We start from the raw sequence: 22,733 nt of genomic DNA on the forward strand, positions 1-22,733 counted from the left end.
GCAGGCCTACAGACATTTTGTTGTTTTCTTGCAGACATGGCACTGTCTGTAAGTCAAGGTCTCTGAGACCTAACATTCAGAGACCTAACATTAAGTCAAGGTATCTAACATTCAGAGACCTAACAGGGGTAGCTCAAAGCAGGTTTCAAATCCAGAGGAGGGTGAAGAGAGTCCACACAGGGGGCAATGATGGCATTAGCCCAGAGTCAAAACTAGGTAAAAAGGACATCTGTATAATGCAACTTGGTGCAAGGTATTGGAGTTCAAGTGGGATAAGGTGGGCATCTGCCTTCGAGAAAGGGTGCAGCAATAAGGGATTGGTTACAAACTGGTAGATTGACTAAAAAATAAGTAGTGGGGCAGACAAGTGGCTCAGTTGGTTAGAGAGGGAACTCTGGGCAACGGGGCTGCCAGTTTGATTTCCACATGGGCCAGCGAGCTGCGCCCTCCACAACTAGAATGAAGTCAATGAGCTGCAGCTGAGCTCCTGGCTCAGTTGGTTGCGGTGTGTGCTCTCAACCACAAGTTAGCCAGTTCGACTCGCTCAAGGGATGGTGGGCTGCGCCCCCTGCAACTAACAACGGTGACTGGACCTGGAGCTGAGCTGCGCCATCCACAACTAAGATTGAAAGGACAGCACCATGACTTGGATGGAGCTGATGAGTCCTGGGAAAAACACACTACTGTTATCCAATAAAAAAAAAAGTCCTGGAAATACACACTGTTCCCCAATAAAGTCCTCTTAAAAAAAAAGTAGTAATATTAGGGATAATGTAAACCCAGATTTTATTACCCTCATTAGAGTTAGAAACTTGAAAGAGAGAAAAGTAGAATGAAACTTGTGATATTGGATTGAAATTAAAAGTGTCACTGTGAAATCATGGTTTTCAATAGATGATTGATAGATAGATAGATAGATAGATAGATAGATAGATAGATAGATAGATGTTGGAAGGAATATAAATGTAAATGAGTACCCACTAAAAGGGCCCGGGGTCAGTAACACCCCAAGAACAATGAATATGTTTAGTGTCAAGATCTTGGTTCTAAATAATATTCTCCATTTCTTAGAGAAATGACTGATCACAGGGTTGGTTGGAACATGGAAAAATACAAGATGAGTCTGGATTATCTAATGCAAGAAACAAGTAAGTGCTCAAAGAATGACATGGACATATCGAAAGGACTCAAGAGACAGATTGAAGAGGCTTCAATGGCCAAATCAGGTATAATTTGAGCTGCAAAATATATAATAATATTAAAGACTATAACCCCTTGAATAAAATAATAAAATCATGAATCTGTATTTTTAAATCGATGAATAAAGTTTGATGAAAACAGAATATTTACATAGTTTCAAAATATCTATCATAAAATATTAATCAATTACACAAGGAAAAAGAGTAATTATACATATATCAACAATTCACTCTCAAGTGGTTCAAGAAAACATTTCTCTGTACTACTGGCAACAATTCTAAAAGAAATAAATACACAAGTCATTATAATTAGAGATTCCACTACTTATCTCAGTAATTAATAGAATAAGTAGTTGTTATCTATCCAGCTGATTATGTATATTTGTTAAAACTCACAGAACAGTACTGCAAAAAGTAAATTATTCTGCATGATTTTAAAAATAAAATAATAAAACTTACATAAGTAATAATGGGAGTAGCAAAGTAAATCAATAACCTAACTTTACACCTTAAGTAACTAGAAAAAGAACAAAACTAAACCCATAGCTAGCAGTAGGAAGGGAATAATAAAGAATAGATTGGAGACAAACACAATAGAGAATAGGAAAACAATAGAGAAAATCAACAAAACCAAAAGCCAATTCTTTATAAAGATCAACAAAATTGACAAATCTTTAGCTACATTGACTAAGATATAAAGTGAGAAAAATCAAGTAACTAAAATCAGAAAATAAAGTAGGACATAACTATAAAAATAAAAAGGAGCACAAGAGAATACTATGAACAATGTGCTTCAAGGAAAGCAACTGGATGGCAGGGGAACAGTGAGATGTTACATTTTGAATTTTGTCTTCTATACATGGATAATATATTTAACCAATAACAGCAAACTTGTGAGCATGAGAACAGATCAAAAGAAAAATAATAAAGTGCATATTATTTGAGCTGCACTTTCTAACATTTTTGTAATAAGCTTGTGTTAACTTCATAAGAGGGACAAAAGATTTTTGTTTTCAAATTTAACATCATATCAAGTTTTACCTCTTCTTTGACCAGAGTAATTCAGTGAAAACAGCATCTTCTCCTTGGCTGTGGGCAGGAACTGGAATTCCTAAGCTTTGCATTCCCAGGTGAGGAGACCAGTCTGAATTGGGAATGGAAAAGTTTAGAAACAGAAAAAGAGTACCAGTTTCTCAGGAAGCCAAAGAAGGAGGATGTTGTCCTAAAAATAGATTGGAATGTGATGGCTGGACTCAGGCATTCAGAACTAATTTTTAAGTCCCAGTGTTCAGGCAGCTGTCAGACAAGACAGGCCGGAAGCCAGTGGGATCAGGTCCCTGGAAGCCAGCTGGGGAAGCTGGAAAAAAGCAGGCTATGGATGTGGGGTTGGCAGGATCAGCACCTTTAAATACTGACTGGCACAGCAGTGAGTTCTGTCCCCATACTAGGTGGGGAAAGGCCTGGGCTCTGGACAAAGTTATGAGCCAGGTCAAACTCTCTGGATTGACATCAGTCTTGGGCCAAAAGAACGCAGGGAGCTCAGGCTGCCTTTTCATTTGTGCTGGGTGGAGAGAGTGCTGGACAAAAATCCAAATAGTTCAAAGCTTTGCGGCTTGGCCCTCTGGCCCGTTTCACTCAGTCCTGTTATTTATTTGCCCCGGCCAATACAAAGCCCTGGTCTCTAAAGAGTCAAGAGTAGCTGAACAAATCAGAATATCATAACTCGTTTTGTTTTTTAATTTTTATAAAAGTTTATTTGAGGGCGGCCGGATGGCTCAGTTGGTTAGAGCCGGAGCTCTGAACAACAGGGTTACCAGTTGGATTCTCACATGGGCCAGTGAGCTGTGCCCTCCACAACTAGATTGAAGACAAAGAGCTGCCACTGAGCTGTGGGTGGGGCGGCCAGATGGCTCAGTTGGTCAGAGTGCTTGAGCTCACAACAACAAGGCTGCCAGTTCAATTCCCACATGGGATGGTGGGCTGCACCCCCTGCAACTAAAGATTGAAAACGGAGGCTGGACTTGGAGCTGAGCTGTGCTCTCCACGACTAGATTGAAGGACATTGACTGATGGGTCCTGGAAAAATACACTATTCCCCAATAAAAATTCTTTTTAAAAAAATTGAAGAATATACTTCAAGCAATTGTGTTTTAAAAAAAATGTTTATTTGAGCCAAAATGACAACATATGTCAGGGAGCAAGATCTCAAATGCCCTGGAGAATAACAGTTTTGCAGCTTCTTTAATGCATTTGAAATTAAGGAGGAAACTTAAGGAAGATTACATGGAAGTGGGAGAAGCAAGGCAGGGATTGAATTATAGGACAGTTAACAACAGAATATCATAACTCTTTTAAGTAAACCCTTTTATTTAAAAAAATTATTTTTCCATAGGATACTTCATCAATCATCATTATATTATATGGAATATTTGTTTGGATTTTTTTGGTTTTGTGTTGCCTCCGCAGTTGAAATGAGAGCTCTGTGAGGACAGGGGACTCTTTCTGCTTCATTCAAAGCTCAGAAGACTGCCTGGCACAAACAATTGCTTGGAACATTTTTGTTGAGTTACAAAAAAATAATGTTGCCAAAAAATTGTTTAAAAAGTTCAAATAGTAAAGATAAAAAAGTATAAATTGAGTCCTTGTCCCTATCTCCATCTAATTGTACGCCCCCAAGATAACCATAACATTTTTATGTGTACAATATGAATCCTAGCACAATCTGTCTCCTTTATTTCTGTAGATGTTAAGCAGAACACAGTGCCTGGCATAGAAGAGGTACTTGATAAAAACTAGTTGAAAATTCATTGAATGAGTTATCAGAAGTCTTGGGGTTGGGGTGGGAGGGCGGCTATAAAACAGTTCGCAGCTATAGGTTATTTCCTCAAACAAGTTAGAGTGAGTCCCTTGAGTTAGGCATTCATCTATACATCACAAGTATACATCACTACCAATTATTTATTAAGCACTTACTCAATGACCCAACCATATAATGAGGAGAGAAAATTGATTCTCCAGTCTGCTACACAACTTCTGGCTTCCTTAAATAAGACTTCTTGCCCTAGTAAGCCAGCCCAATGCCTTCCTACCAAAGCGTGCTGGCCCCAAGGCAGACCTCCCAGAGGACATTCCCACAGGCCAACAGACACAGACACCCATGCTCGTGCCCAGCATGTCTGGATGGAACGCTGCCAAGTTAGAACCTCTGAGAGACAGAGATCTGTCAGCATCTGTCTGAGGGTGTTGCAGGGGATTTTTCTGAGTGCCAGCTTCTCTGTGGAAAAGGCATCCAAAGCCAGAAAAGTCAGCGACTCCATCACACTGAAAATACAATCTTGAAGCATTAAGCTGGAATGTGGCAACTTACAGCTGTCATACCACACTCGGTAAGTGAAATCACATTTTGTGCCAGACTTCCAAAGACATAATCACATGAAAACTATTTTTATTGCCTTGATGCATGGTTAAAAGTAGTTTACCACAAATGTAAGAAAGTCTATTACAGGACTTCTGTTGAGAAGCATAAATACAGAAAGCAAAGTGGTTGTTTTCTATTTTACTTTAGGAAACATTTAGTTATAAATGAAGTGATGCACAAGCATAGAAATGTGACAGGGTGGATTCCCTGTTAGTTAATAACTTTATTGAATCAATAAAATTAAATCAACTTTCCTAGAATTCACCTTTATGATAGAAAAACTTCTCAGTAGGCTGGGTACACTTTTAGGCTCCAATTTACCTTTATTTTCTTCTTGGCTTTTGCTTGTTTCCATACCAGGTATTTTACCTTCCAGAAGTTAACCAAAATTCTTCCAATCTTGCATTGTACTTACTGCTGAGTTCTCTCGCTAAGTGTGGGGAATGGAGCGAAGGCCTCAATCTCAGTATTCAAACCATTAAAAGTTGCCAAATAAGTCTTCAGGCCCTTGCACCTGCTAGCCCTCTGGTTTGAGAGGCTCTTTTCCCGAATCTTTGAGTGGCTGCCTCCTCATCATTCACATTTTAGTCAAAAAATTACTCCTTCCTGACTATCCTATTTAATATTGCTCTCCTCCTAGCACTCTGTTTCATGATACTTAGTCTTATTTTCCTCCCATCACATCCTCTGAAATTATATTATTATTTTGGTTATGGTCTGTCTCCTTAGGTAAGACCTAAGCAGCATGAAAGCAAGCACCTTGCCGCCTTGGTTACTACAGTATCCCAGCACCTTGAACACAGCGCCTGATACACGGCAGGCTTTATATACACATTTATTTATAACTGAATAGGCAAGTGATTAAGTGCTAGAGCTTTGGAGGAGTGATTTGTTTGAGGATTTAAAAAAGGATTTTTAATTTTCAGTGAATTACCTTCTTGCCAACAAGAAAAATGAATGGGAGTTATCATGTCCATTGCCAACTTCAAGTTGTGCCAAAAAGACACTTTGTGGCCCTTATACTAGTGGTGAATTGATATAAAGTAAAAATATACGCTTGCATCAGAAAAAAAAATAACATTAGCAAGCACAGCTATATCCTAAATGTCCAAACTATGACTTTGTTAATATTGCCTCTCTGAAGTCTTAACTAGATTTTTTTTTTGGTCACTGTGGAAATTAGTATGTAAGAAACAGCACCCTCTGAAACAATGGCAATTGATTTAGTTCCTCTTACCTTCACAATCTTCCTCCGTAAAATGGAGTTAATAATCCTTATTACATAGAAGAGATAATGTATACTAAGAACCAAGCTTTAGTAGATATTCAAAAAATATTATTTTGGGTTGCTGCTCTTTTTAAAGTACCTGAAATTCAGAAGTCCTTTGAGTAACATCTGACCCATTCTCTGATCTCTGTCACCCACACTGCACTCTATTACACATCCTTCCCTAGGAGGTTATTCAGCAAGCAGGTGGGAAACAAGAGTGTTCTGATTGTATCTTGTCAGAACAACAACAAAATCAAGCATCATTTTCAGTCTCCTGTCCAGCATCAATTGTGCCTCAGTAATTAACGCTAGCAAGGTATCTAAACCGTGCACATAAGGAGCTGGTGCACCCACCTGGGTGGAGGCTACCACTTCATTAGAGGCTGTAGTAGAGCAAAATGAACAAGAGTAGCAAATTTCAGAGACGTCTCCCCAATAAGAGGCAACTATCTACATAAGAAGAGCCCTATCTCATTCCTCTCCCTGAGCTCTTACTCAAAAACAGGGAAGGGGACAAGGTGTCCCAGGGCATGGTCACCATGGTCTAGGGAAGGGGACAAGGTGTACCAGGGCATGGTCACCATGGTCTAGAGTGGGTGGAAGATTGAAAGTCATCCTGTCTCTTCCTGCTGTAAGGCTAGCTTGCATTGGAGAAAGCAGAGAGCTTTGAACCAATCATGAGATTGCCATTTTAAACCAGACTGAACTGAGTTAGTAGTCAAATCATAGAATCTGCCCAGGGTGTCGTTTAAGTACCTAAGAGGGGGATTTACCATGTCACAGCTTAAAGTGGTAATCAAAAAAATAATAATAACACCTAATAATTACTGAGTGCTTACTATGTGCTTAGCCTGTCAAGAACTTTGCATATATTATCTTATCTAATCCTCATAATAACCGTGTGAGGCAGGTCCATTACAACCTCCACTGCACACAAGAGGGAACTAAGTTCATTTGCCCAATTCAGACTCCGGCAGTCCTTCTCCAGGAGCTTCCTGACCCATAGGCTCTAACGCTTCTTATAACCCGATAGGTTGAGATTTCTTTATAAGCCTGTTACTCACATATTTGGGACCCACCACCTGTCAAGACCATATAATGCGTCAGTTTAGAGTTCTCTCTTCCACTTTTTAAGAAGAGATTTTAAGAAAATCTCTCAGGATATGAATTTCAAGAAATCTTAGCTTATTCAAAGCAGGCATTTTAAAGATAAGGCCCACTCGGGTTGTAGGATAAAGGCCAAATTCAGTCACCTACCAGGAAAAGTTAAGAATAGCAGAGAGGGCGTCTTCCCTATCTTCTATTGTCGATCTCTCACTCCATTTTGAATAGCAAAGAATTCATATCTTTCAATTTATATCTGAAAGTATATAATATTTTTCTTAAGCTATGTGAACTCTTGTCAAAGATCTCTGCACTTCTTCCAGTTAGTTTTTTCTATGATTCAATTTAACAAATATCATTGAGCCTGTGAACTATGCAGTGAGCACTGTTATGAAAGGTCCTTTTCTCAAGAATAATCACACTCTAACAGGAGAGAAAGGAAAACACATAACAAGCAATAACTCAACAGAGACTGTAGTATTACTCTAGTGGCTCTATGCGAGCCACAAGAAGTGCATACTTGGTCCTGACAGGAGGCTTCATGGAGGAATTAAGAATTGAGTTGGATTTTGATAGGTAAATAGGATTTAGATAGGACAAAAAAAGGGGAAACAGCACTCCAGGGAGAAGAAAGCCATAAGCAAATCATGGAGGTATAAAAATGCATGACATGTCCTGGGAAAGCGATATTTAGCAAGGCTGAAAGGAGGAGGATGACTGTAGGGTCAAGGCAGGATTTAGACAAGAAAGTGAGAATGGGAGCAAGGCTGAGGTAGGAATGGGGTACCAAGAAAGGGAGCCTAGGGGAGAGGAGAAGAGATATTGGGAGAGGAAGGCTACAAGACTGAGCTGATGACTACAAGAGAGTATGGTTTACAAGAGAGGTTCAGTGTGGGAGTTACTGGTGGTTGAGGCTAAAAAATTTGAGACTATTTTAGGGAAAGGAGAAATTCAGTTTGGGACATTTTGCAGTATTTGCAGATTATCTAGAGGGGATATTTACCAAGAGACTATAAATTAGGACCTAAACCTCAGCAAAGGTTATGGTTATGAATAGTAAATGAGGAAGTCATCGGCCTATGAGTGAGAGAGCAAATTGTGGTATTCAGCAAAAGAGTTATTCAGCAAAGAGGGTAGAGCAAGATGAGATGGCCAAGAACAAAATCTTAAAGGGAAAATGGAGAAAACAATAAAGGATACTGAAAAACATCTGTCAGAGAAGGAAAAGGAGAACTCATGGAAGGGAGAGCAAAGAGATTCAAGAAGGCAATGAGAGCCAACATGGCAAAAAAAAAAAAAAAAAAAAGAAAGAAAGAAAATTCAGTAAAAGTCACTGGGTTTGGCAATTAAAAATCAGTGACCTTTGTGAGGGAAGGTTCGGTATAGGAGAGATGTTTTCTCTACAGAAAGTACACAGCAAAGATTATCACTAATTTTCTTTCCTAGTTGTCTTAGGCATTGTCTTAGTCAGCTAGGGCTGCTGTAACAAAATACCCGCAGACTGAGGGGCTGAAACAACAGATATTTACTGCCCACAGTTCGGGAGTCTGGGAAGTCCAAGATTAGGTGCCTGCTGACTCTCTTGGTGAGAAAGTTCTCCCTGGCTTTCAGACAGCTGCCTTCTTGCTGTGTCCTCATGGCAGAGAAAAAGAGCTCTGATATCTCTTCTTCTCCTTCTTCTTCTTCTTCTTCTTCTTCTTCTTCTTCTTCTTCTTCTTCTTCTTCTTCTCCTCCTCCTCCTCCTCCTCCTCCTCCTCCTCCTCCTTCTCCTCCTCCTTCTCCTTCTCCTCCTCCTTCCTCTTCCTCTTCCTCTTCTTCTTCTTTCTCTCCCTCTCCCTCTCCCTCTTCTTCTTTTTCTTCTTCTTCTTCATCAATTAACCTCATCATGGGGGCCCCACCTTCATCACTTCATTTAAATCTAATGACCTCCCAAAGACCCCACCTCCAAATACCATCACATTAGGGATTGGGGCTTCACCATAAGTATTTGGGGGCTTGGAGGACACAAACATTTAGTCCATAACAGTCATGATTCTTTTGGTTACAAACAAGAGAAATTCACTCCAAATTAGTGCAAAGAGAATTTATTTCACCCAAAGTACTCGGGATACAAAGGGAAAGGAAACCGGACCTGGAAAACCATTAGGAACCATGATCCTGATTGTTACCATCTCTTATCTTGATTTCTCTCTGCACAGTTGTTTTGGTATCCTCTGTCTTTGATGACTAGCTTTTTTTTTTTTTTTTCATTTTATTGGGGAATATTGGGGAACAGTGGGTTTCTCCAGGGCCCATCAGCTCCAAGTCATTGTCCTTCAATCTAGCTGTGGAGGGCACAGCTCATGTGGGGACAGAGCCCCAGAAAGTAGTTTACAGGCTCTCGGCCTCACGTGGAGGGGTGCTGGCTCGGGTGGTGAATGGCCGTCGGCTGTGGCTGATTGGCCGTCGGCTGTGGCCCGTTAGCCAATTGGCCGCTGGTATAACTGCTGCGGCTACAAAGGATTGCCGAGGAGCCGAGGAGCCGAGCAGAGCCGAAGAGAGTGGAAGAGGAGGTCCGAGGAGAGCGGGAGAGGAGAGCCGAGAGAGAGGAACAGAGTCGAGAGAGTGGAGGAGAGTCGTCGGCCGGTCGGTTGGCGGAAAGGGAACGGCAGGTCACGCGTCTGGTGGGCCCAGCCTCCAGTGAGACCATAGAGGTATGACTCCCCTACCTATGGCTCCGTGGGTGTTCCTTTTCGGCCTCACCATATCCTGCGTTCTTGTGTGGGGAGCAGGAGCAGAGACCCCGCAGGCCGCCCAGCCTGAAAGATGGCGCGGCGAGAAGGCCTCCGCGCACGACAAATGGCACAGCGAGCAGGGTCTCCCGCACGACAGCTCAGTTCCAAGTCCAGTTGCCATTTTTAATCTTTAGTTGGGGGGGGGGGGCGCAGCCCACCATCCCATGTGGGAATTGAACCGGCAACCTTGTTGAAAGCACGCGCTGTAACCAACTGAGCCATCTGGCTGCCCCAATGACTAGCTTTTGATATTTTGATATGCATGTGGCCAAATATAGCCACTCGATAGCTTCCTGGAATTCACCTCCTCACTCATGCCGCATACAGGTGCTGAAGTAAAATTGCACAAGTCCAGTTATAGTTCCTGATAGAGCCTGTATCCCTGAATTCAACTCCACTTTTGTCAGGCTTTAGATAGGTGGAAAAATAGCCTTTCCTTTTTCACTTCAGGTTGTCTGAGTTGAGTTTCTGTTACTATATGCAATTGAAAGAGTTCAGAATTTTTTATGGTAAAAGTTGTTAAACCCCAGAATGAGTTCCAAGAAAGGCTTTATTTCTAAACAAACTCTCCAAGAATTGCCCAGAAAGGATAATTCTTTCCTTTAAAAGACCTCAAGTCTAGATTTTTTTCCCTATGATTTCAAAAGCAAGCGACCAAAAAGAAACCATTCAATTGCTTCATCATCTCCCTGGGTAGGCAAACAGGTATTATTATCCCAATCTGATAAGTACAAATGGAAACAAAAACCACTGAATTATTTTCTGTTGTTTTCTACCATGTCAAGAGGCCTGCTAGGAATGGAAAACCTTTTCTATCCACAGGAGAATACTTTTCTGTTGAAAAGTGCAACTTACGAACAGTTAATCAAGAAGGAAGGTAAACTTCTAGAGCTCATTTATTCCACTCAAGTAAACACTAGCCACCCACTTAGTCAAGCACCCTGGATAGCTTCAGGCAAATGAACTGCTGAGCAGAAAATACGATTGGGAGTTAATCAGCTCCTTTAGCATTTAATCTTTTTCACCCAGTTATTTCTATATACCTTTCCTCCTCTGAATAATCTTTCATCATTTACTCTTCAGGAAATCTGAGCATTGCTTTGCCTTTTGAGATCTGGTTGTGAGGCATTTCAAGTCCTTTGGTAAGAGTAGGATTTCTCACTGTGATGAAAGTATCTTAGTATCAAGAGCTATTACCTCTGGGAGGTGGGATTGTGCAACACTTTTACTTTATAAATTAAATATTTCTGAATTGTTTGAAATTTTCCGATGACTATGGATTGCTTTTGTAATCAGAAAAAAAAAGGCAACCCCACAGAAAAGAAAGCTATTTTACCTATGGAGCTCTCTAAGGAGGTAGTATTTTCTCTAGCCTCCAGGGCATTTTTTCCTCTTTTTCTCTTCTAGTAATGAAGTCCTATGCTTTTCTAGAAATTTTAATGTCGTAACCAAACTGTTATAATAATCTCAGGTCTCTGCCTCCAGGCTTGCCCTTTTTAAATTATTCTCCACACTGTTACCAGACCGATTTTTCTAAAACATAGATCTGAGCATGTTATATCCTGCTGCAAATTATGGGACACTCCTCCTCCCCTGCAAGCTCCAGGGACTCCATGAGCCAATCCCTACCTACCTGCTTCTCTGGCCCCGTTGCCCTTTACCTCTCCTCTTACTCTTTAAGCTTCCACAAGACCAGATTGAGTTTTAAGGATGGCATCTCAAGGCCCCGTCTAAACCATTTCCATCTCTGCCTAGATGAGGATGTACAGGACTTCTCCAAAAAGCTTGACTTTGCTAGGGCTGGACTCAGGTGTGCTGCTGTCAGTAGGATTGAGGACACAGGAACTGAGACACAGGAGTTGGCATTAAGGCAGGTGGTGTGTCATCACCTTTCTGATTGTGTACATCTCATATCCTGTCTTAATAACAGAATCCCCAGCACACCTCCACATTCCCTTGACATTGATTTTCTCTGTGATTTTAGGGGCTTGACATAACTCTCTGGTGGCTGCTGTGATGTCTGCTAAATGGGTCATCTGGTATTTCTAACCCAGAAGCAACCTCAAAATGAATATTATGTAGATCAGAGGCTGCTGTGGCTTAGCTCTACTGGGCCTCTTGAGTTCCTGTTGTTGCTGAAGGATCAGGAAGTAAGGGTGGGGAGGGGAGAAGGAGGAAGAGAGGTCACACCAGAGTAGCTCTGTGCCCCAAAAGGCTGTATTATCAAAGGCCAGCTGTTCCTTGCCTGCAATTATTGTGCAATAATTGGAAGCACCCCAAGCTTTCAATCTTCTTGGTCATGCACAGTTTATTGAGCTGGTGTGCTGTAAGAACATAAAGTGTGTGCTAGTGATTGCAACTGGGGTAAAGTCGCAGATAGGCTATCAAAGTCTGAATAGGAATACACCAAAATATAATTAGTAATGTGTTCAGTTAGTGGTATTAGAGGTGACTTTTTCTTTTCAATTTTTTTGATTAGTTCATCTTTTAAATACTCGTTACGAGAAGAGGGAGTAGGGAAAGGGAGAATGCTGTACCCTTGAGACCTGAATTTCTAGGGTCTACTGTAATGTGTATATATATATATATATATATATACACACACACACACACACACACATATATATGCACATATATATTTATATATATGCGTATATTTTCAAACGTATACACACGGTGTGGCAATTAAGTTCGTTGCAATGATGTTGCTAAACTTTTTTGATATCAGAGGGATTATTCATTATGAATTTGTACCAACTGTACAGACAATTAACCGAGTTTATTATTTGGAAGTGCTGAAAAGGCTGCGTGAAAAAGTTAGATGACCTGAACTTTTTGCCAACAATTCGTGGCTCTTGCATCATGACAATGCACCAGCTCACACAGCACGGTCTATGAGGGAGTTTTTAGCCAGTGAACAAATAACTGTATTGGAACACCCTCCCTACTCACCTGATCTGGCCCCCAATGACTTCTTTCTTTACCTAAAGATAAAGGAAATATTGAAAGGAAGACATTTTGATGACATTCAGAACATCAAAAGTAATACAGTGAGAGCACTGATGGCCATTCCAGAAAGAGTTCCAAAATTGTTTTGAAGGGTGGACTAGGGGCTGGCATCAGTGCATAGCTTCCCAAGGGGAGTACTTCGAAGGTGACCATAGTGATATTCAGCAATGAGATATGTAGCACTTTTTCTAGGATGAGTTCGTGAACTTAATTGTCTGACCTTGTATATATCTCATAATAATCCATCCCAGTCTATGAATCAAAGCTCATCCGAAAACATCCATGGAATTACAAAGTCGTAGAACATCCCTTCAAGGTACCCTAAAGACGATCTAGTACAATTCTTCCTTTGATAGAAGAAAATACTGAGATCCAGAGAGATCAAGCTGTTTTCTACACCAGCACAGCTAATTTGTAGGAGAGCTGAAAGGAGCTCAGGCTTCTTACCATTTATCCAAAGGAAGGAACAATTTTTATTCTTACGATTGCCTTTCAAAATCACTCTGTTAACTCTCCCTTTCCAGCCCCTTAACCTACCATGTTTGGTCCCCCTCCCAGCCTCTCACCTAGCTCTCAGGTGAGATAAGACATCAGACTCTATACCCCACCACACAGGGAACACAGGTCAGATTGTCCCAAGAACTCTCTCACCATACTCTGCTCTAGTTCCCAGCTACCTTACAGCTTTTTTTTCCATTCAGCACACATCCACCTTGATATGTTATTAATAGTTTGTCTCCCATCCTGACAGGTCCCTACTATTTACCTTCCCTTGACCTAAGAATGAGAAAACCACAGTCCTCTAATAGTTCTTTTCAAAGAAATCCTTACTTTCAAACCTCCTCTCCTTGATTCTCTTTTCTCAGGCCAGTGGGTGATAGGCTACATGTTTCAGAACCAATTTGGGGGCCATTCCTTGAGCAAGTCATGCATAATTGACCTGACATATCTCTTTATAATATGGGGTACTTACCACCTATTATTCTAAGCTCTGAAACTAAGGAAACAGGGAAATCTCATCTAACATCCTGTTACAATTACATCTATTTCTTTCCCAGTTCTCTTTGTTTCTTAATACAGTCCAGCTGAAACTTTTTTCAATTTAATTTTTTATTATGCATTCCAATGAGAAAACACATACCACTTAAATTTCTTAGTGTGTTAGATCCTGTTGTGGGACCAACCTCTATCTCCCTTCTTCCCCTTATCTGAGGCCATTCGATAGCACCTGTAGGCTCAGTCTTGACTTAGTCACTGGACATAATCCTGCACAGAGGCAGGAGGAATTTATGGTGCTTTAGTCCTTCACTCTAGAGTTTCCTATCAAGGCTGATGCTCGTCTGGACTTATGACCCATTTCTATCAGATAACTGACCCTCAGTCGCATTCTTGAGACTCAGCCCTGCTTTGGACTCTAGACTCAGTCCGTGGATTTTAAATGTCTTAGATCTGATTCTAATACTCTGCCCAGTGTCCTGATCCTCCTGCAACTGGGGCACGCCTGCTCCTTTCAATTCCCCACTCCTTGGGGCTGGAATGCCCCTAAACTTTAGTCTCTTATCTATTCCTGGCCCTAGATACCAACTGCTTGCCTATGCTACTGCTTGTTATTTGTCATTGTGCCCTCTGAATGGTAGCGTTGGCCTGCCCAGTGCTGCTACAACTGACAATATGTCCCCCTGTGGTATCAGATCCCTGTCTCTTCCTCTCACTTGGCCCTAGGACATGATGCTAGGACTCAAGCCTGGCATGAACCATTTCCCATGAGTAGAATATTTTATTATATAACTGCTCTGAAGAACAGTGCAATATTTGGGACCAAACCGGGAAAAGCACAGCCCTGTGTAGCGAGCCCTTGGAGGACAGACAGATCATGGAGTCACCTGCAGTCTCTACTCAGGCACAGTTAACCTGGATGAGATTGTGAATATGTGTGTAATAAATATCAATTTTGCCTGCCCAGTATTTCTTCTGGTCTGATACCATAAATTTTCCTTTCTTTCCTAAATCCATAGAGTTGTGGTAGGGTTGACCCAAACCCCAGCTTTAGCCCTGTCCAATGAGAGCAACACAATGCTCCTTGGACACAGTGAATGTTTCAGGGACGTGCATGTAACCCAAGCTAGGCCAATGATAGTCTTACCTGGGAATGTTACTGTAGCTATCAGAAAAGAGGCACTCTCTGCTGGGGTTAATAAGTTGGTAGAATGTAACCTGGAGCTGCTGGTGGCCATGTTTGTCCAGCTGGTGACAAATAGGGAGAGCCTACCCTATTTGGGAATGAAGCCAATTCAGGAAAGCAAAATTGAAGGAGAGGCAAATTTGTCACAACATTGATCCAGTCCTAAAGTCAGCAATCCACCAATGGACTCCTCGGTTTATTAACCAACATATTTACTTTTATTGTGTAAGTCAGTGTGGGTTGGATTTCTATTCCTTGAAACTAATACACCTGGCAAAGAAAGACTGACTAGTATTTCCTTCTGCTCTAACAGCTGGGTAAACCTCCAGGGCAGAAATATACCACAGAAAAGCAAGTTGAAGAAAACGTGCTCAAAAATGCATTCTTTCAACTGCTTCAGAAAGTGGCAAGAACGATGGGATAAGTATGCTCGAAGAAGGGGAGAATTTTGAGAGGGATTAATAGCACTGTGTCTTTTACTGCAATAAGTTGTTTTTCTTTAATTTAAACATTCACTGTAGTTTTTTATCACACCTCGTATATCTATATACATATAAATATATAATATCACAAAGATAAAAAAGGTATTCTTTCATTCATTCAACAATTACATAAGAGCAGCAGCATAATATAGTGAAAACAACACAAGCTTTGTAGCCTATCAGAGCCCTGTTCAAATGTTAAATCATCTCTTTTCTAGCAAAGCACATGTACTGGGCATGTTAATTAATATCTCTGATCCTCTGTTTCTTCTTTTGTAAAATGGGAATTACATTGCCTATGTCCTAGGGTTATAAGAAATATATATAATGAGTATGATGTCTGGTACTAAAAGGCATTCAAAAAATGGTAGTTGTTTTCATTATTGAACACCTTGACCTGCAAGGACTTTGGGCTAGTGTATTCTAAAGGAATTAAAAAAAGAAAAAAAGAAAAGAAAAAAACATTGTTCACTACCTCCAGAGATTCAAAATCTAAGTAGTGGAAGAGGCATAATGTTAAAGAGATAAAAAGAGAGAGAGAGAGAGAGAGAGAGAGAGAGAGAGAGAGAGAGAGAGAGAGAGCTGTCATGTGACTAGCAGAAAACCTTGATAACTGAGAGAAAGGAGATAATTTCCCCTGGGGTGATCAAAAAAGTCTTCATGGGGAAAAAAATGGAAACTGGTTCCTAGAATCAACAGAATTTTTAATGAGCAGAGATTTGGAGGAAGAGCATCCCAGAAAAAAAAAAAATGGAGGGGGCGGGGAAGAAATTCCATGGCTATGTTTATGGGATTCCAAAGCTCTACACTCATCAAGGCTGGAGTGTAGAACTCATAGAGCAGAAGGAGCCAATGCAGGAGAAGTTAGCTGCTGCCAGACCTGGGCTGGAGAATGTGCTGAAGAATGTGGCCTCCATTCTATTCTCAGAGAACAGAATCTTTGAATAGAACCAGGCATTGGGAAACTTTGAACGATTTTGGACAGTGTTTGTACAGGATGAAAGTTATGATTGATGAGAAAATCACTTGGATCCTCTTTCAAAATGTGTACTTTGACCAGTTGTCCCTGTTATAGTGAACCTCTGTAATTGAGCAGAGCGTGTTATTACTCTCAGCTGTGTGTAGGAATGTGAATAATTGTTGGGAAAAATCAGCCTGGAGGCAGAAACACTATCTCAGAGGCTACCGTCTCCGTGTGGTCAAAAGGGCTCCAGGATCAGTAAGTTGCTTGAAAAAAAAAAAAAAAAAAATGATGGGGAAGGACCTATATTCATCCCTCCTCTGGAGGCTTTCTTTCTCTGCCTCCAGTTTTTCTCTATTCCAAGCTATTTTATATTTTATTTCCAGATTAATCTTCCTGTCCTGATCCTGTCATCCCAACTCCAAAAACCCTCATGACCAGCCTCTATCTACAGAACAAATTCTTTGTGTTCTCATAGGAGGCTCCTTTTGGATGAGGCTGCAACCACCTTTCAGATCTCACTTCCTGCTATTTCATCAGGTATCTCCTGGGCCAGCCAAGCTGAACTACTCAATTGCTTTCCTGTCTCCACGCCTCTTTCATGCTGCACACTCTGCCTGGAACACCACTCCATATTCCCCTTCTCATCTAGCTTCATCTCCTCCATCCTTGAAGGCTCACTTCAAATGCCTTTGCTGACCCCTCTCCCTCCCACCCTGCCTTTGATAATGTCTCTCCATTCTGAACTCCCATAGAACAATACCTATATCTCTCTTTACGCATGCATCGTTTGCTTTACTCTGTAGTTGTTTATTTTTTAGAAATCATAATTTAAGACACAGTGTAATAAATAAAATAAAAATCACACATATCCCCACCACCAGAACTACCAATTTTTAAGTTTCATATTTGCTTCTATATGTTTAAAAGAAGTGAAACATTATAGATAACTTTAAGTCTCCTTTAACACACTCTCCCACTAAGTCCCATTGCCTCTCTCAAGGTCCAGTGGTGATGTAGGTGATGTTGGATCTGCTGGCACTTTCTGGGTGTGGGCCAGGATCGTGTCTCGGGAAGCCGAAGAATGGAAACATGGACCAGAGAGAAGCAAAAAGTTTTAAAAATAGGATAGTTTATTAGAGGCAGGAGAAGAGGTTGCATCTTCTGAGCGGGAGGGGGTCCCGAATGGGGGGTGCCCCATGACAGAGGCAAAAGCTCTTACTTTTATACCTTCCCTTGCCTGCTTGGGGAAGAGGAGCTGATTGAAGAAGGGAACTTGTTTGAAGAAGAGAACTGGCGCCTTCTAATGAAATTTGTCTACCATGTTGGTTATGCTTGCCCATCACAAAGGAATTAGTAAACCCACTCTTTATCTATCAGATCTGCTCCATTTGTCAGACCAAAATGAATTTTATGATTAACCTCAAGGCCTTGTTACATTATGTCCTGGAGCAAAGGAGTGATTTCAAAATCTGAAGTTTTAGGATATGACTGTCTTTGTTTATTCCACTGGAGACCTCCCTGTCTACCTAGGGACATGCTAACTCTCCTGTATCAGTGGCAACTGCCACCATGAGTTTGGTGTGGATGCTTCCATTCCATTCCCTATAATTTTATTTATATACATACACAAGTATGTACCCATTACCAATGGATTGTGATGTTGTCTGTGTTCTTAAGTTTATATTGTTTATATCATGAATGTATGTATCATTTTCATGTTGCTTTTACCACCCAAAATTGTTTTTGAGACCAATTCAGGTTAATATATAAATATACTACATTTTATTTATAAAAATTTAGGTTGCTTCTACCTTTTTGTTATAATAAATAATGCTTGTTAAGGCATAGGGTATGTACTTTTTTTTTTTAAAGATTTTATTGGGGAAGGGGAACAGGACTTTATTGGGGGACTTTATTGGGGAACAGTGTGTACTTCCAGGACTTTTTTCCAAGTCAAGTTGTTGTCCTTTCAATCTTAGTTGTGGAGGGTGCCATTCAGCTTCAAGTTGTTGCCCTTTCGGTCTTAGTTGTGGAGGGCACAGCTCAGCTCCTGGTCCAGTTGCCGTTGCTAGTTGCAGGGGACGCAGCCCACCATCCCTTGTGGGATTCGAACCGTCAATCTTGTGGTTGAAAGGATGTGCTCCAACCAACTGAGCCATCCAGGAGCTCAGGGGCAGCTCAGCTCAAGGTGCCATGTTCAATCTTTATTTGCAGGAGGTGGAGCCCACCATGCCTTGCGGGACTCAAGGGGTTGAACCGGCAACCTTGTGATTGAGAGCCCACTGGCCCATGTGGGAATCGAACTGGCAGCCTTCAGAGTTAGGAGCACGGAGCTCCAACCACCTGAGCCACCAAGCCAGCCCGGGTATGTACATTTTTAAAATTTTTAAATTATGGTTAAACACACATAACATAAAATTTACCATCTTAATCATTTTTAAGTGTAAAGTTCAGTAGTGTTAAATGCATTCACATTTTTGTGCAACCAATCTCCAGAATTCTTTTCATCTTGCAAAACTGAAACTCTAAGGGTATGTACATTTTTAATATATTATTAAGTGCATGACTTATTCATCTGCTAAACTGTGCGCTTTATAAGTGTGTGATTGTGGCCAAGCAGCAGCCTATCCATCTTTCCCCTCGTACCTGCCCCCAAAGAAAGGAGAGTCTGTGAGAAGGATCCTTTCAGGGACTTTGCTTTACCTTTGTGTTTGCACCTTATGTCTCCCTGTTTGACCCCAAAAAGATGGCTGGTCAGCGAATGACGAGTAAGATTCCCCACGGGGGTGGGGGGACAACTCAAGCCAGGCACAGTCAAGTGGGGACCAACAGGAGAACCCACGGGGTTCATAGAGGTGGGCACAGCCCCCCATCTTCCCCAGGCTAAGGAAAGCCTCTGCCTCTGTGGCTGCATTCCTTCCCAAAACCTGCAGGGGAAGAGATTCAATGATGTGTTCTCCGTTTGTTCATATGCTTATAGGTTGTGTCCCTTGGGGAAGTACAAACATCTTGAGACCTAACGGTCCTGCTGCCTTCAGGCAATGGTGATTGGCTTGAATCAGTTTCCTATTATAACGTATGGGATTCACAGATCTCGAGATTGACAAGCTTTATCCCCACTTAACTAATAAAAGCTAATGCGTAGTCCGATTAGGCATCCCAGCCCAGACCTTCAGGCTGCAGGTCTCTTGGCCCAGCACTTAAACTCTATTCATGGCTACAGTCTTTTCTTAACCCTGCGCCGCCCTCCTCGCTCCCCACAACCCTTGTCCGCGGGTCGCGACATGTGATTAATATCTTATTAATTTCTACATTCAGCCTTGGAGAGTAGTAGTTTAACAGATAGATTCATAACAGCATTGAGTGAATGAAAGAACCAGTCAATCAAGTGGAATAATATAATTTTCACAAGTATAGTAACTTATGTTTTCCTCATTACACAGATGAGGTACTGGAACTCAGCTCTGGCAACCTCACCTATTTGGAATATAGCCTACAAGTGAAAAAGGACAGCAATGACCTCTGAACGGATAAAATAGCTAACCAAAACCAAAACCAAAAATCAATGCTCTGAAGCATATGCACTTTAAGTAATCCCATCTGTGCTTTTATTTATTTGGTGTCTACTTATTATTTCAAAATGTTATTATAAACTATGGCATATTTGGTGTAAAAATTAGGAGATTACAAAAAAGATATTTTAAAAATCACCCTTCGCTGCAGATAGAGAGATGTATCGGTCAGATTCCCACTCAAGAACAGACTTACTGCTCAGCTGCAGCGAGTGTGGTCAGCTGACAGCTTTCAGCTGTTAACCTCTTGGTCATCCCCAGCTTTCTAGCCAAGGTCACTCTGTTCTCAGAGTGGCCCAAAGCAGTGACTGTGGCAGGTGGTACAAAGGCCTGGCTATTTGCACCCACTACAGAACACCTCCGATAGGCAGTCTTTGCTTCAAAGTTCTCTGTTGAGCTTGCAGAGATTTTGTATCATGTCTGCCCAGTCCTGCTTCCTCCCCTTTTTTTTCCATAGGTATAACTCCCCAACAAACTTTTTTCTCTCCTAACTGCAACTCAGCATTTGCTTCCTAGAGAACCCAACTGGCATACTCTTAACTCTATCATCCTAATTCCCAGTGATAAACACCACAGACATTCTGAAGTACTTCTTTACAGTATGTTTACTATGAATATATGCACTTTTGCATTCTGGTTTTATTTTCACTCATTTTAAAATTGGCATTTTACTATGAAATTAAATAATTTCTGGAAAGTGTGATTTAAAAAATTATCTTATGGATGCACCATAATTTTAAAAAAGTATTTCGTTATGTTAGACATAGTGCATCATTGCCAGTTTTTGCTTCTAAATAAATAATCCTGCAATTACTACTGTATATAAATCTTTGCCCGTGTCTGTAATTATCACCTTAGAATTTATACATAAAAATGAAATTACTGGGACAATGGGTTTGTATGCTTTTGTTTTTACCCATTTTTAAAAACTTGATGAAGTTTTAAAATATTCCATTGAAAATATTTATTGAAATATTGAAAAATATTTCCATACTTCAATATCATTAAAAAACATATAGTGAAAAACAGTAGTCTTCTGCCTCACTCATTTTCATAGCACAAAGACAACCGTTTTCCACTTTTCATTGTTGCTTCAGTTATTTGCCTTCATATTTCAAAATAATGTGTTTATGCTATTATTTCTTGATGTATCTGTGTTAAACATGCTCTATTACCTTCCTGTTGTGGTAAATGAGGATGTAGCACTCTAATAAATATACCACGTATCCAAACCCACTTCTCCTTGCCCATCCATCCTCCCAAAGTAGTTAAATCATAATCAATAATTGATATAAACCAAAATTATGATCAATATGAATAATTTTCACAGGTGAGTCAAAAAGTGTACTAGACTCCTTTCTTGAAAAACTAGGCTCATTTTACTTTATCTGCACCAACACTGGGTAATGACTTTAAAAATGTATTTCCTTTTTTTTAAAACTTTTATTTATTTAAGTGTGTTTTTCCAGGACCTATCTGTTCCAAGTCAAGTAGTTGTTTCAATTTGGTTGTGGAGGGCGCAGCTCACAGTGGCCCATGTGGGGATCAAACCAGCAACCTTGTTGTTAAGAGCACCGCACTCTAACCAACTGAAATAACCGGCTATCCCCTGTATTTCCTTTTATGACATTAAAAGTAAAACACGCTCACAATGAAAAATCTATTTAATTCAGAAACATAAAAAGAAATTTACATCTGCTGTAATCACAGTCCCTGTTTGAACTGCTGCTTGTCACCTCTTTGATCCCTTGTCTTCTCCAAGTGCCCATGTCAATGCTACCTGGGCCCCTTGGAGCATCTGCTCTCTCTGCTGCTGCCATCTTGAATCTGTCCCTGCCAATTTACAGACCTCTACTACCTGTCTCTCTAGTTAATACGCAAATGCTTGTCCCTTTCTTATGTGTAGCTCTTCCTAGTAGGGACCCAACAGCAGTGTGTGCTGGGTTCATAATAATTCAATTCTTTCAGAATGCCGCCCAGAAGAGTACCTGGCCCCTGGTGAGTCAGAGTTTCCATTTTAGTATACAGCCTTCTCTTTCCCAGGACTAAGTTGAGCAGGTTCAAATGCAGCTTTACAGAATTCTCACAAACACTGTCCTCTCTAACACTCAGACCCTGTGGCTGATTCTACCCTCCATGGGAACTTCTTCCTCAATATAGGCCTTTTCCCTTAAGTAGTCCATTATTCCTTCCTACAATCTGTGTTTCATCAGGTGATGTTCATTTTTATTACTTAAATGTATTGGGGTGACATGGGTTAATAACATCATATAGGTTTCAAGTATACAATTCTATAATACATTATCTATATATTGCATTGTGTGTTCACCACCCAAAGTCAAATCTCCTTCTGTCACCATATATTTGACCCCCTTAACCCTCTTCCCCCTCCCGCCTTACTCTGTGGTAACCACTAAACTGTTGTCTATAAGTTTCTATTTGTCTTCATTTGTTTCAGATTTATATCCCACATATGAGTGAAATCATATGGTTCTCAACTTTTTCTTTTTTCTTTTTTTTTAATTTATTGGGGCCACAATTGTTAGTAAAATTACCTAGATTTCAGGTGTACAATTCTGCATTACATCATCTGTAAATCCCATTGTGTTTACCACCCAGAGTCAGTTCTCCTTCCATCACCATATATTTGATTTTTTTAATAACTTTTTCTGACTTATTTTGTTTAGTGATCATTTTTAAACCCAAATGTTATTTCCCATAATACTTCTGGACCCAAGAAAATCAAGGGAAAGGGCTAG

General features: G+C 40.7%; 1 protein-coding gene and 1 long non-coding RNA gene across 2 annotated transcripts in view; one reads left to right on the forward strand and one right to left on the reverse strand.

Moving 5' to 3' along the window:
* TMEM41B (transmembrane protein 41B) overlaps positions 1–2,349 on the reverse strand; it is a 37,030-nt gene extending 34,681 nt beyond the window's left edge. The window contains exon 1 of the mRNA XM_074335972.2: positions 2,241–2,349. Coding sequence (XP_074192073.1) covers positions 2,241–2,277 — 37 coding nt within the window. The 5' untranslated portion in view covers positions 2,278–2,349. The remainder of the gene's footprint in view (positions 1–2,240) is intronic.
* A 1,987-nt stretch (positions 2,350–4,336) lies between these two features.
* LOC148755865 (uncharacterized) lies at positions 4,337–20,978 on the forward strand. The gene is made up of 3 exons (XR_016018490.1): positions 4,337–4,585; positions 18,617–18,767; positions 19,846–20,978. It is a non-coding gene; the product is annotated as an uncharacterized LOC148755865 (long non-coding RNA).
* Positions 20,979–22,733: the final 1,755 nt, after the last annotated feature.

Source organism: Rhinolophus sinicus, chromosome 14 (assembly GCF_057876585.1).
Source record: "Rhinolophus sinicus isolate RSI-liver-muscle chromosome 14, RSI-T2T, whole genome shotgun sequence".
Lineage (NCBI taxonomy): Eukaryota > Metazoa > Chordata > Mammalia > Chiroptera > Rhinolophidae > Rhinolophus > Rhinolophus sinicus.